The sequence below is a fragment of the Mytilus edulis genome, chromosome 3 (assembly GCF_963676685.1).
Source record: "Mytilus edulis chromosome 3, xbMytEdul2.2, whole genome shotgun sequence".
NCBI lineage: Eukaryota > Metazoa > Mollusca > Bivalvia > Mytilida > Mytilidae > Mytilus > Mytilus edulis.
In genome coordinates this window covers 31,772,815-31,787,561 of record NC_092346.1, presented here as the reverse complement: position 1 = coordinate 31,787,561, position 14,747 = coordinate 31,772,815, and the positions used below count along the sequence as shown (strand labels likewise).

The 14,747-nt window shown below is 33.0% G+C and overlaps 2 protein-coding genes across 2 annotated transcripts in view; one reads left to right on the top strand and one right to left on the bottom strand.

Moving 5' to 3' along the window:
• LOC139515176 (eIF-2-alpha kinase GCN2-like) overlaps nucleotides 1-14,747 on the bottom strand; it is a 56,176-nt gene that overhangs the window by 24,309 nt on the left and 17,120 nt on the right. The window contains exons 8-9 of the mRNA XM_071304738.1: nucleotides 11,386-11,546; nucleotides 6,103-6,213 (exon numbers count right to left, since the gene is read on the bottom strand). Coding sequence (XP_071160839.1) covers nucleotides 6,103-6,213; nucleotides 11,386-11,546 — 272 coding nt within the window. The remainder of the gene's footprint in view (nucleotides 1-6,102; nucleotides 6,214-11,385; nucleotides 11,547-14,747) is intronic.
• Nucleotides 605-2,626, top strand: LOC139516246 (E3 ubiquitin-protein ligase TRIM71-like). Its single transcript, XM_071306240.1, has one exon. It carries the CDS (start codon nucleotides 714-716, stop codon nucleotides 2,397-2,399), a length of 1,686 nt encoding a protein of 561 aa, XP_071162341.1. The 5' UTR covers nucleotides 605-713; the 3' UTR covers nucleotides 2,400-2,626.

Genomic DNA, 14,747 nt, shown 5'->3' with positions numbered 1-14,747 from the left:
ACCATAATAGCATTAATGGTTCAAATTTTGACTGCATCTCGTAAAAGAGTCTCTTCTGTACTGTTGGAAGCCAAACAATTTTAAAGTCTAAAACCTAATTCAAACATTGAAGGGCAGATCAAATCAAAATGGACAGAAAAGAAAGTAGTCTAAACAATATGTCCATCTGTCTCATTGCCCCGCTCATACTATCACATTTCCATATTCAGTAAACCGTGAAATCTGGTTCAAAACCCTAATTTATTTTGTGTTGATTTTTTAAGTTTCAAGTTGATATGACTACAACTTTATTGGAAACTACCCTAAACAAAACTTTAACCTGATCAGTGATCTGTAATATATGGGTGAAAACCATTATTTAGCATAATTTTTTTTTAAAGTTCACATCATTTTTTAACTTGATTTTGGAATGGATGGATGCATTGATAAACAGAAAGCCTAACAGTCAAACAGACTAAAAAATAAGTAGATTATCTTAGGGACAGTCAGTTAAGGTAACCTAATTAGTTGTAAATTATTGTAGGCATGTGAAATATAATATGTATGGTCTTCTCAATCATGGTATTTAAATTTACACAAGCGATAAATTATTTGTTCACTGTTATCATGTTTCAGTATATTCACTAAGTACAAGGGTATTTAACTTATTGATCATAACAACTTAAAAATAGATCAAACAAGGAAGTGAAATACCTGGGACACACCTGACAAATATGGCTTCCTCTCAGCCGTTTGGAGGAGGTCAAGTTCCTGTTAACTGTAAATTATGTAAATCAGATAGACCAATACAGTGGAAATGCATGGACTGCAGTATTCTGATGTGTGGTCATTGCAAGGACAATGTACATTCTCAATTCAAAAATGCACTTGATCATAAGATCATCAAAAGAGAAGAGATTGGATTGCATACTGAAGAACTGGATTTTACCAATATAAAGTGTGCTGTCCATACTGGACAATCATCATGTCTTTACTGTAATACATGTGAAATCCTTGTGTGTCCAACCTGTGTTGCTAAAGTTCATAAGAAGCACGATTTAATCGAAATTAGTGATGCATACAATATCAAAGTAGAAAGACTTAAAAAAGAACAAAGTAAAATACAGAAGAGTAATTCTAACATGAATATGAAAAAAAACCAGCTCAATAAACTAGTGTTAGCAGAAAATTCACAGTATTCAAAAGTAAGCCAAAATATTCTAAGTCATGAAAAAACTGTAAAACAACAAGTAAAACAATATTTTAAAGAACTCAAAAATAAACTGGAACAGAATCACGAAACTGTTTTATTATCAGTCAAATCAGATTTTAACGCTATATCATCATTCACAAACCAGATGGATGACAAAATCACTGAAGTCCAGGACTGTATTGACATTTCCAATGCTTCTGAGTTCTTCAAAGAGATCAAGAAAATGGAGAAATTCACTGAAACCAAAGAACCACGAACCAGGCCTAGCTATGCTTCTTCACAGAAATTTGTTCCAGGGAATATTAACCAATCAAACATTGGATCATTACAAGATGATGGGAACTTATCAGCAGAAATAAACGTCTCCCTAGTCATCAATAATGAGTACCAGACTGAACTTGAGTTAATAACATTTGTAAGTCCATGCCTTGATCAGTCAATTTGGATAAGTTCTTACTCTAATGGAATGTTACAGAGAGTCAAACCTGAAGGAACCAATCTGAAGATGATGTCTGAATTTACCATTCATGTGTGTGGAATGGCAGTTACTCCATCTAATCAACTCCTTCTGATAGTTAAAGGGGAAAAAAGGTTACAACAAATCAGCAGTAGTGGTGAACTGACTGATTCTGTTTATGATGTATCACCTTTACTTCCCATTGCTATCCATGTTATCAGTGACAATAAACTCATTGTTGGAGCTTATAATGTTAAACTAAAAAGATGTGCTGTGATCATAATGAACAAGAAAGGAGACAAAGAAGCTGTATATGAACATGATGAACATAATCAACCTATGTTTAGTTACCCATGGCATATTTCAAGTACCAGTAATGGAAATATACATGTAGTGGATAAGATTTCAGGTGACAACAGAAAAGTAGTGGTCTTAGGACAAGGAGGACATATAATAAACCAGTATACAGGTCATCCAACTATCAATAAGAGTAAACCATTCAAACCAGTAAACATTGTGACAACACCAAGTGACAATGTTGTTGTGACAGATCTGAATACCGAAATCTTACACATGCTCAATAACAATGGTCATTTGATTTCATATTTCAATACCAAGGACATAGGAATAAACTGTCCATTTTCTCTTGCCTTCAACACAACTGGACAACTATATATAGGATGCACTAAGGCTGCAAGTAGTCAAACTAAGGAAGCAAAGCTATATGTAATAAACATTGAAGGATTCTAAAACTTTCAAACTTTAATGAAAAAGAAATTTGTGAAATAGTATAAGGCAAACAATATCCATGTCATATGCATATAACAACTGGAGTTACAGCTTACGAGTGAACTTACCAGAACTGATTAGACCAATATCTTGTATAACAGTTATTTTCCTTTTTATTCAAAATGTTACTTTTCAAGCATACCATGGATCCCAATTAAAGCCAAAGATCATAATAAGAATTACCTTAATTAATATTGAAATTATTTTTAGTTTGATATCTGACAAATATGTATAAAAGGGGGACATAGTGTATTGACAATAAGACAGCAACTTAAAAACAAAAAAAAGAGATCTAAACAAGAGAAATATATGCATCAACAAACAAACAGTCTTCAATGATAAGTGAATATACCAGAATTATTATAATTAAATCTATCAAAAAATAAAAATCAATTGTCGAAATAATTGTCAATGGACGTCTCTGTCTTTACTAATATAAATGTTTGGTTGGTTGATCGGTTGGTGATTGCATTTTGTTGGATGTTCCAACATCCAACAAGATCTGAAGATATTTTCTAAATATTGGTTGGTTGGTTTATCGTTACCCAGTTATCAAAGTTAGAAATGAAAGTTCATATTGATCAATTGATTGATTGATTTGTTGATTGATGAGTGGATTAATTGTTAAGCAGTTATCACAGGTAGAAATGAAAGTTGATATTGATCAATTGATTGATTGATTTGTTGATTGATGAGTTAATTATTCGTTAAGGAGGCTCGTGGTTATAAAGATTTCAGAATTTTTTGGTTTTTTTTTGTTTTCATTACAATTTATTTTTACTTTATTAGTTGTTACTTTATTTAACAGCAAAAATTATTCCAAAAAGTCAATTCGTTTTCACCCCAGATGACTTTCAAAATGTATATATCATCGAAAAAGCTCCAAATTATCTCACTTTGGTGCAAAAATGCAATTTTTTTGTGTTAAAATTGAAATATCTTTTTTAACTCAACGGTGACCTATATTTTTTTTCATTATTTTTTTTTAAATAAGCTGTACTTAAACTACTCTATTGTAAAATTTGGGTGAGTTCTGTAATTGCGTTCTTTTTTTATTTCGATATAATCTATATTTCTCCTATTAGTTCAACAGAAAAAAAGTAATTTTACAAAAATGTATGCTTCTCTCGAAGGCAGATTGTGAGAATAAATATCCGGTGACCCCATGTTTTTATTCTATATTTCTATTAAGTATAAGATGAAGTTCATTTATAGAAAAATATAGGGAAATCCTATATAAGGAAAAAATTTGGTTTATACCCGCGAGCCCCCTTAATCAGTTATCACAGGTAGAAATAAAAGTTCATATTGATCAATTGATTGATTTTATTCATGGAGGAAGCAGGAGAATCAACAGATATCCCTGAAAAATATGCCCAATTACTGGTTTCTTGATTGATTAATTGTTGGCGTTTAACACCACCTTCACACTTGGCTATATTATGTGATCAGTTTTATTGGTGAAAAAGCACAAACAGAGACCAACCAAAAATCTGTCAAATTACTGGTTGTTTGATTGATTGATTGTTGGGGTTTAACACCACTTTCACCTTTGGCTATATTAAGTAATCAGTTTTAATACTTGAGACAGCAGGAGTACCAACAGGGACCCTAAAAATCCACTTAATTACTGGTTGCTTGATTGATTGACCGTTGGGGTTTAACACCACTTTCACTTTTTGCTATGTTTAGTGTTCAGTTTATTGGTGGAGAAAGTAGGAGTACCAATAGAGCCCCACAAACCTAACGACCAATTACTGGTTGTTTATTTGCTTGATTGTTAGTTTCTAACATCACTTTTCTAACACTTGGCTTTATTACAGTGATCAGTTTTATTAGTGGTGGACCTAAGGCAGGCAAACCTAATTCTAGTCAATTAAAATCTGAGTCAAAAGCACCTTGCCAAATTTAGTTGAAACTCACAACCTTAATGTTGACAGGCTAGTGTAAATGAACTACTCATCCACTGAGACTGAAAACTAGCTATAACAAGAATGTGTCCAAAGTACATGGATGCCCCACTCGCACTATCATTTTCTATGTTTAGTGGACCGTGAAATTGGAATAAATTCTCTAATTTGGCATTAAAATTAGAAAGATCATATCATAGGGCACATGTATACTAAGTATCAAGTTGATTGGACTTCAACTTCATCAAAAACTACCTTGACCAAAAACTTTAACCTGAAGCGGGACAGAAGGACAAACGAACGGACGAACGAACGGACGGACGAACGAACGGACGAACGAACGGACGGACGAACAGACAAACGAATGGACAGACAGACGGACGAACGGACGCACAGACCAGAAAACATTATGCCCCTCTACTATCGTAGGTGGGGCATAAAAATTGCTGAAGGAAACAGTTAACTGATAAAGATTTACATTGATAAATGTAAACATTACATTCTAAACTGTATAATAGAGTGATCGACAAGTTTGGGAGCATGAAAGTGTCTTACCAGTATATCATTTATTCATAATAAATAACAACATGCTTAGAGTCTTCATATACTGTATAACTGATAGATATCAAACTAACATAAGAGAAAATGTCAGTTCATTTCTATAGGTTGCTAGATTTGATGTCAGGCTACACAATAACAAATATACAAAATATAATGAATCTCATCCTGAATGTTTCTAAAAATTTGACAATCAAAAGAAAAATGAGTTTGTGATACATGAAATGATATTCATGGTCTCAAGTAGTTTATTTGGGCATGTTACATTGAACAACTGAGGCAACTGTAAAATGTAGGCATAAGTGATCAGATTGGGATGTATTGTACTGGACAATTTCAAACAGCTTTGCTTTTAAATGATTCATGAAAAATGATCTGACACCCAGACTCAAGGCTCCAAAAAATGAATATGAAACACGAAAAAGAAACAGAAGCCCAGACTCCAGGTGCCAAAAATTCCAACAAAAATGAGCTGACGCACAGACTTGAGGCCAAAAACTTTAACCTGAAGCAGGACAAACTAACTAATGGACAGACAAACGGACAGACAAACAGACCCACAGATCAGAAAACATAATGCCCATATAAATCCGGGAATAATAAATGGGGCATAAAAATGGGGCATGAAAATTGGGCATGAAAATTGTTGTGTTTGGCATTTGACAGGAACAGTGCATTTCAAGGGTATCATATGTACATTCCACTTATATATTTTCAATATTCTGCTGAACTGATTTTACAAGTTTATAACAGGTTCATCTAAATACTTATTAGCAGTATAATTGAGATTAACATGCAGCAATTCTAATCATATAGATCAGGATTTCCTGTGGCACATATGAAAATACTGAATCTGTTTCTTATCTACACTAGTAAGGAGGATCTCTAACGAGGTCTCCTTGTGGGGTCTAATCCCAGATCCCACTTATTGTTTAGTGAGAACTCTATATCACACTTCTCGTTGCCATAAGAGAACATGTAATTATCCATGTCCCGCCTGTCTTCGTTTCCCATTTTCACGCTTAATCATTCGATTTTTTTATGTGTTAAAAATTCAACCAAGCCCGCATTAGGCTTAGACCCAAATGAGTCCCACCTCTAACATTGTTCTGTTACAATTTATATTCAACAAAAATTCTGACATTTATGAATTTTTCTCAAAAAATTGCTTAAATCTTGTATTTATATTAACTTACATAAACTGTACATTTCCCAGCTTCCTGTATATATTTTATAGCTAAGTAGTGAATAAGATTTTTATGTCGTAATCGAATCAAGCTGTGTATTTCTTGTTCAATGCTTGTAATCTGGAATAAAAAAGCAAAAAACTTTGATACCATATTTGTATTGCCATTTGGACATCTGCAGTACTTAAACTTTAGGGAGCTACCATTTGATTTTTATGGGGGGGCTAGGATGAAATTTGAAAAAAATAGGCAGGACAGGAATTTTGAGTAAAAAAAAAGGCAGGATGAGACACTTGCAAAAAAAAAAGTCAGGACGACAATTTAGGTAAAAAAAAGTCAGGATAAACTAAAAAAAAAAGGCAGGACCGAACAGAGTGAAAAATAAAAAGGCAGGCTAAAAAAAATGCAGGACAAAATTTTTCATCCTAGCCCCCCCCCATAAAAATCAAATGGTAGCTCCCTTAGACATCTGCAATACTTGAACTTTAGACATCTGCAATACTTGAACTTTGGACATCATAAAACATTCACTTTTTCTGAAGATCATAAGCTATTTTCTCTCATAAATTCAATTTTTAGACATTTCTGCCTTGATATAATTAATAATGTACAAAGAGGGATAAGGTGGATAATCATCAACAAAATACATGACATCACATAAAAAACCAAACTTTTCCACAACTTTTGGTGTCACTATTGTAACAAGAACTTGCCTTTTCTTTCACACCCCTTAGTTCACCCCTACTGAGTTTGGTGACATTGTCATTGCTTAATCTTTAATCTTCTATCTGAGGCCTTGTGGAAAGTTGTTTGTTTCTATGCCTTTATTCTTTGAATTTTCTAAAGACTCTTTAGTTTACATTTTCTCTATTCTTTCTGGTTATTTATGTCATTAGGTTGCTGTCTCGTTTACACATTTCTTTTCATTCAAATGTAAACAAGAATGTGTCCAAAGTACACGGATGCCCCACTTGCACTATCCTTTTCCATGTTCCATGGACTGTAAAAATTGGGTAATAATCTAATTTGGCATTAAAATTAGAAAGATTATACTATAGGGAACATATGTACTAAGTTTCAAGTTGATTGGACTTCAATTTCATCAAAAACTACCTTGACCAAAAACTTGAACCTGAAACTCCCACTTTCATTTTTTATGTTTAGTGAACCGTGAAATTGGGGTCAAAAGTCTAATTTGGGTTTAAAATTAGAAAGATCATATCATAAGCAACAAGTGTATTAAGTTTCAAGTTGATTGCACTTCAGCTTCATCAAAAACTACCTTGACCAAAAACTTTAACCTGAAACTCCCCCTTTCATTTTCTATGTTCAGTGGACCGTTAAATTGGGGTCAAAAGTCTAATTTGGCTTTCAATTAGAAAGATCATATCATACCCAACAAGTGTACTAAGTTTCAAGTTGATTGGACTTCAGTTTCATCAAAAACTACCTTGACCAAAAACTTTAACGTGAACGGACGCACAGACGAACGGACGCACAGACGAACGGAGCCACAGACCAGAAAACATAATGCACCTCTACTATCGTAGGTGGGGCATAAAAATTGCGTTCAAACAAAGTAACTGGTAACTACACAAAAGATATGCAAATTGAAAATTTTATATTCAAAGGGAAACAACTCTGGTTTTTAAATGTAAATTAGTCACAAGTGATTAATGAACAGCAAATATAAATTTGTTCTTGTTGGCTTAGCCAAGTTCTGTAAAATTGTAATGTCAATTTACAAATGATATTTACCTTCCCATTTATTCATGCATTTGTAAATATGTTTGTTCATGCATTATATCTTATTTGCTGTATTGTTGTACATGTACTATCATGCCTCAAGTGAGGCCTTTAGTGAAATAAAATGTTTTAATGTTTCAATATTTCAATGTTTCAATGATACATGTATAACATGTATGCTCATTAAACTGAATACACCCTATGGTGCATGGTATTGTACCTGATAGAAGACTTAAACCTTAGTTACTCAGGGATCTCCATGGATGAAAATTGAACGATGGAGGAACTTTCACCATTACAAACCGTGTCTATGCTGTACAGTGTAGCGCGATAGGAAGTATTTTATCCCTCCATACAAGGAATGGTGAACATGCTAATTCATTGCTTATTTAAATTATATTTTATATTTGAATTTTCATTATAGAATTAGAAGTATCAATATTTTCATTTATTGCCGTTTTTAACCATTCAAATGCCAAGTCTTCATGGTCCCCCCTTAGTTGAGAATGACCAAAAGCTGTCATGAAGGTCCTCATGTAGATTTCTTGTATTTTTGGTAATTGTTATGGGGGCTAAAAATCATATGATGTGGAGCTTATTTTTCATGGACACTGTCAAATTCAGAACCCATTACCGGTATGGCTGATTTGCAGCAACAACAAAACGATTCGTACGGGTTATGTAAAAGGTTAAAGAGATTTGTAAAGCAAACGTTGACAAATGAAAAGGTTTTTAATGACTTTATCTGGCAAATTGATGCTGTGCAACATGCATCTTTCGAGTCTGAATAGAAACCGGAAACGCGGATGTATCAATTTGATTGTAATATACGAACTGAATTCGGAATTACGATACGATATTTCTTTACAGGAAATATTTAAGTTTTTACTTTTAAACTTAAATTAACTCTAAATATCGTTACAGCAGTACTCGAGTTATTTGCGATGAAATAATATTTACTGTTTTGCGTCTTATTTTGTACTTCTTAAGAAAAGGGGGATGCTGATTGCGTAAGTCAAAATAAAGCATGTGTTCGACTTGTTAAACTGTTTTCTTTGTAACTGGATTATTAATTTATTTATTTAATCTAAATTATCATAATCATTTGCTGAAACTTAGTTGATTAATTCGACAAATGGATCGTCTATCCTCAGATAGTATTCTCCTGTCTGGTTTGTTGATCTACCTGTATACAAGCTCAGGTACAAGTGATTAGCGATCTTAATCCGGATATCCCTCAGGCGTTAGAACTGTATTGGATTATAACATAAAAAGCCTAAGGGTTATGCAATTACATGCATTTGATTATAATTGATAAAAAAAATGGTGTCGGGCTACAAAAAACGATGAAGTTTTGAACGATGGCGGAAGACAATTTAACGATGGCGCAAGACAATTTAGCGATGGCGCAAGTCATTTGACGATGGCGCAAGACATTTTAACGATGGCGGGGCGCCATCATTAAACAGGCCATGGAGATCCCTGGTTACTTATTGCTGATATTGTCTCTTTTCTTGTTTGCAAATATATGTATATATATAAGTGTCTAAGAATGTAACTTTAACACACTAATGAGTGTTATAAAATTAGTTGATATATATCTAACATTGTTGGGTTGATGTTTAGACGAGTTATATAATATATAATATATAAGCTATTTCTTGAAATAACTTTAATTTAAATTGTCTGAACAGGTGATTTTGAGGTTGGAAATTAATTTAATCACTATAACATTGTTTGGCAAAACTATTCTTTTTCGAGGCTAATTCTCATATTCTTGTCTTTATACCTTTTTATGGGTTCTTTTTACACATATATGACGTGTCTTTAATTTTTACTAATATGCTTTGTCAATATGCCTTTTTTGTTCTTCTTTGTAACGTATTTGTTTGTTTTTGTAGTGATTAAGATTATAAAACAATGTTGACTGCTGCACCCTATTTTCGACATTTTTACCTATAATGTCTGTTTGTTTTGTTCACACATTATTGTCAATATAATGGAATTTGATGCGACTGTCAAACAAGTGAGAGGTTTAGCTAGCTTTAAAGCCAGGTGTAATCCATCATTTTCTACATATGAAAATGCCTGTACTAAGCAGGGTTGGCAAAGTATTACCCGCCCGGGAAAACCCAGGCGGGAATTCCCGGGTTTTCCCGGGCTGGGCAATACTCCCAAAAATGGGTAATACTGGGCAATAAGACTTTTTAAGCTTATTTTAATACAAAATAGTAAAGTCTTGTTGTAGTTTCATAGTATTATAGCTAAAAATATACATTTTATACAGATAACCATTGAGAGTCGTGTTTCTAGAAGATTGAAAATTCAATTTCATTCTTTTCTCCACTACTTCTATGTAGGCAGAATACAAAATTTGAATATTTTCGGATTATTAATACCTTGTTAATTTCCATGTATTGTTTCAACTATCCAAACTTTTTAAAAAAAATGCATTTTATAGCAGTGTTTATGTGAATTGTAAATTTAAATGTCTATGCAATCATATTGCTAAATAAACACCCTACAGGGTCAAGTCATTAACCCTTATAGAAATGAAAAGGCTGAGTATTGTTATATAAACATATCAATATCCTAATCTGAATAATTACTTATTAATTAGTGATGTACATATAAATTATGCAAAAGTAATTTTTCTTACATTTACTTGTTAATTCTTAATGTAATATAAATACATTTGAAAAATGAATTCTTTGAATTTATGTTAACAGTTTGACCAATCTAGACGAAAGGGTGATTTATTTACCGGTAATAGACTTTCAGAAGAGAATTATTGATAAAGGCCTTTTCCATTAATATTTGTGTAATGTGTGACTACATGTTTACTTGTTACATTGTTGCAAGAATAGTACTTTTTCAAATGTATATACACTTGTATTATCACTCTAAAACAAGTAAACTAATTTATAAATCAAAATGTGTTTATAAATATCTTAAATGTATTGCAATTGAGTTTGATCACTGAATCCTCTTTAAAATTCAGGCCAGTATTTTATATTACCCAGTATTGCCCAGTATTACCCATTAAAACCCAGTAAAACCTGGGTTTTCCCAGTATTTCCCACTGGGCTGGGCAATATTCATAAAACCCGGGTTTTTGCCAACCCTGGTACTAAGACAGGAATATGACAGTTATTATCCATTTGTTTAATGTGTTTGAGCTTTTGATTTTGTTATTTGATTAGGAACTCTACTTTTTTAATTTTCCTAGGAGTTCAGTATTTTTGTGATTTTACTTTATAGAACTCACTATGTATAGTGAGTGCATATTCTAGAAAGAAAAATTGACAGAACTTTTCCCTATGAAAATCAGCAGCTTATTATTTAAAGATAAGATTGATTCTTTATTTTATTCTACATTCTACCCTAATAAAATTGAGAATAGAAACAGGGGATTCAAAAAGACAACAACCCGACCAAAGAGCAGTTTGTATTCATATATAAAGTTCTAATCATTTTTCATTTTTTGGTTGCTTTCTCATTAGAAAATTCACCAATAACATTTTTGAACTCATTTAATTCATTTACCTGTTTTAAGTAAGTAGCACCCTCTTTGTCCTCATAATCAACTCTTTGGGTTCTCTTCTGTTTTATATGGCGCCACTTTAAAACCCATTCTGATATAGCTACTAATTCTCCACTTGCTGTATCTATCCCAGCATACACTGTACTACCATGGACACTATGACCTACAAACACATATATACTCTCTTAAAAGTAATTTGCATACTAACTCTAAGAGAGCCATATCAATCCAATCATTCACACAAAATAAATTAATATGGATGAATGGACATTAAACATCAAAGGACAATTATTAAATGCATATTCAGGACAAGAACGTGTTATAGCAATATGAGTTTGAAACCTGTTCCCTACTAGACTGCTGCAATGCTAATTAACAGGATAACAGTCCATAGGAAGAAGTGATCACCCCTATATATAGTGGTGTAGTTTCAAAACAGTCTTTTCATTTATTCCTTACTGCCCTGTGCTTGGCAGGGAAACAGTGAAGCAAATTTTTAAGTATCCCGTTACACCCCAAATTCTGCACACTGATAAACAGACCCCTTTCCTGATACTTTCAAAGCATAAATGTTCATTCGAACTTCTTAGAAACAAAATGCTATATTTTCTCATGAAAATTTTAATAAAATATTCTGTACATTTGTTTATGGAAAATTGTGCATTTACCTAAATCACACTTCTCAACACTAAGATGGACAAAGCCAATGCACTATTCTATTGAAGTTTGTAGAATAAATATAAACTATTAACACACAAATATTTATCATAGTAATACCTAAACATGTGCCTCTATGTATTGTTCTCTCTGATTTAGTATTGAAGGCTATAACCACTATCCCTCCAGTATGGTCTTTACATTGGGGATGTATTATAAAACATTACCTAAACATGTGCCTCTATGTATTGTTCTCTCTGATTTAGTATTGAAGGCTATAACCACTATCCCTCCAGTATGATCTTTACATTGGGGATGTATTATAAAACATTACCTAAACATGTGCCTCTATGTATTGTTCTCTCTGATTTAGTATTGAAGGCTATAACCACTATCCCTCCAGTATGGTCTTTACATTGGGGATGTATTATAAAACATTACCTAAACATGTGCCTCTATGTATTGTTCTCTCTGATTTAGTATTGAAGGCTATAACCACTATCCCTCCAGTATGGTCTTTACATTGGGGATGTATTATAAAACATTACCTAAACATGTGCCTCTATGTATTGTTCTCTCTGATTTAGTATTGAAGGCTATAACCACTATCCCTCCAGTATGATCTTTACATTGGGGATGTATTATAAAACATTACCTAAACATGTGCCTCTATGTATTGTTCTCTCTGATTTAGTATTGAAGGCTATAACCACTATCCCTCCAGTATGGTCTTTACATTGGGGATGTATTATAAAACATTACCTAAACATGTGCCTCTATGTATTGTTCTCTCTGATTTAGTATTGAAGGCTATAACCACTATCCCTCCAGTATGGTCTTTACATTGGGGACGTATTATAAAACATTACCTAAACATGTGCCTCTATGTATTGTTCTCTCTGATTTAGTATTGAAGGCTATAACCACTATCCCTCCAGTATGGTCTTTACATTGGGGATGTATTATAAAACATTACCTAAACATGTGCCTCTATGTATTGTTCTCTCTGATTTAGTATTGAAGGCTATAACCACTATCCCTCCAGTATGGTCTTTACATTGGGGATGTATTATAAAACATTACCTAAACATGTGCCTCTATGTATTGTTCTCTCTGATTTAGTATTGAAGGCTATAACCACTATCCCTCCAGTATGGTCTTTACATTGGGGATGTATTATAAAACATTACCTAAACATGTGCCTCTATGTATTATTGTTCTCTCTGATTTAGTATTGAAGGCTATAACCACTATCCCTCCAGTATGGTCTTTACATTGGGGATGTATTATAAAACATTACCTAAACATGTGCCTCTATGTATTGTTCTCTCTGATTTAGTATTGAAGGCTATAACCACTATCCCTCCAGTATGATCTTTACATTGGGGATGTATTATAAAACATTACCTAAACATGTGCCTCTATGTATTGTTCTCTCTGATTTAGTATTGAAGGCTATAACTACTATCCCTCCAGTATGGTCTTTACATTGGGGATGTATTATAAAACATTACCTAAACATGTGCCTCTATGTATTGTTCTCTCTGATTTAGTATTGAAGACTATAACCACTATCCCTCCAGTATGGTCTTTACATTGGGGATGTATTATAAAACATTACCTAAACATGTGACTCTATGTATTGTTCTCTCTGATTTGGTATTGAAGGCTATAACCACTATCCCTTCAGTATGATCTTTACATTGGGGATGTATTATAAAACATTACCTAAACATGTGCCTCTATGTATTGTTCTCTCTGATTTAGTATTGAAGGCTATAACCACTATCCCTCCAGTATGGTCTTTATATTGGGGATGTATTATAAAACATTACCTAAACATGTGCCTCTATGTATTGTTCTCTTTGATTTAGTATTGAAGGCTATAACCACTATCCCTCCAGTATGGTCTTTACATTGGGGATGTATTATAAAACATTACCTAAACATGTGCCTCTATGTATTGTTCTCTCTGATTTAGTATTGAAGGCTATAACCACTATCCCTCCAGTATGATCTTTACATTGGGGATGTATTATAAAACATTACATAAACATGTGCCTCTATGTATTGTTCTCTCTGATTTAGTATTGAAGGCTATAACCACTATCCCTCCAGTATGATCTTTACATTGGGGATGTATTACAAAACATTACCTAAACATGTGCCTCTATGTATTGTTCTCTCTGATTTAGTATTGAAGGCTATAACCACTATCCCTCCAGTATGATCTTTACATTGGGGATGTATTATAAAACATTACCTAAACATGTGCCTCTATGTATTGTTCTTTCTGATTTAGTATTGAAGGCTATAACCACTATCCCTCCAGTATGATCTTTACATTGGGGATGTATTATAAAACATTACCTAAATATGTGCCTCTATGTATTGTTCTCTCTGATTTAGTATTGAAGGCTATAACCACTATCCCTCCAGTATGGTCTTTATATTGGGGATGTATTATAAAACATTACCTAAACATGTGCCTCTATGTATTGTTCTCTTTGATTTAGTATTGAAGGCTATAACCACTATCCCTCCAGTATGGTCTTTACATTGGGGATGTATTATAAAACATTACCTAAACATGTGCCTCTATGTATTGTTCTCTCTGATTTAGTATTGAAGGCTATAACCACTATCCCTCCAGTATGATCTTTACATTGGGGATGTATTATAAAACATTACATAAACATGTGCCTCT

Excerpts from the sequence above, each read along its gene's own strand:
- LOC139516246 (XM_071306240.1), top strand. The coding sequence starts at position 714 with ATGGCTTCCTCTCAGCCGTTTGGAGGAGGTCAAGTTCCTGTTAACTGT.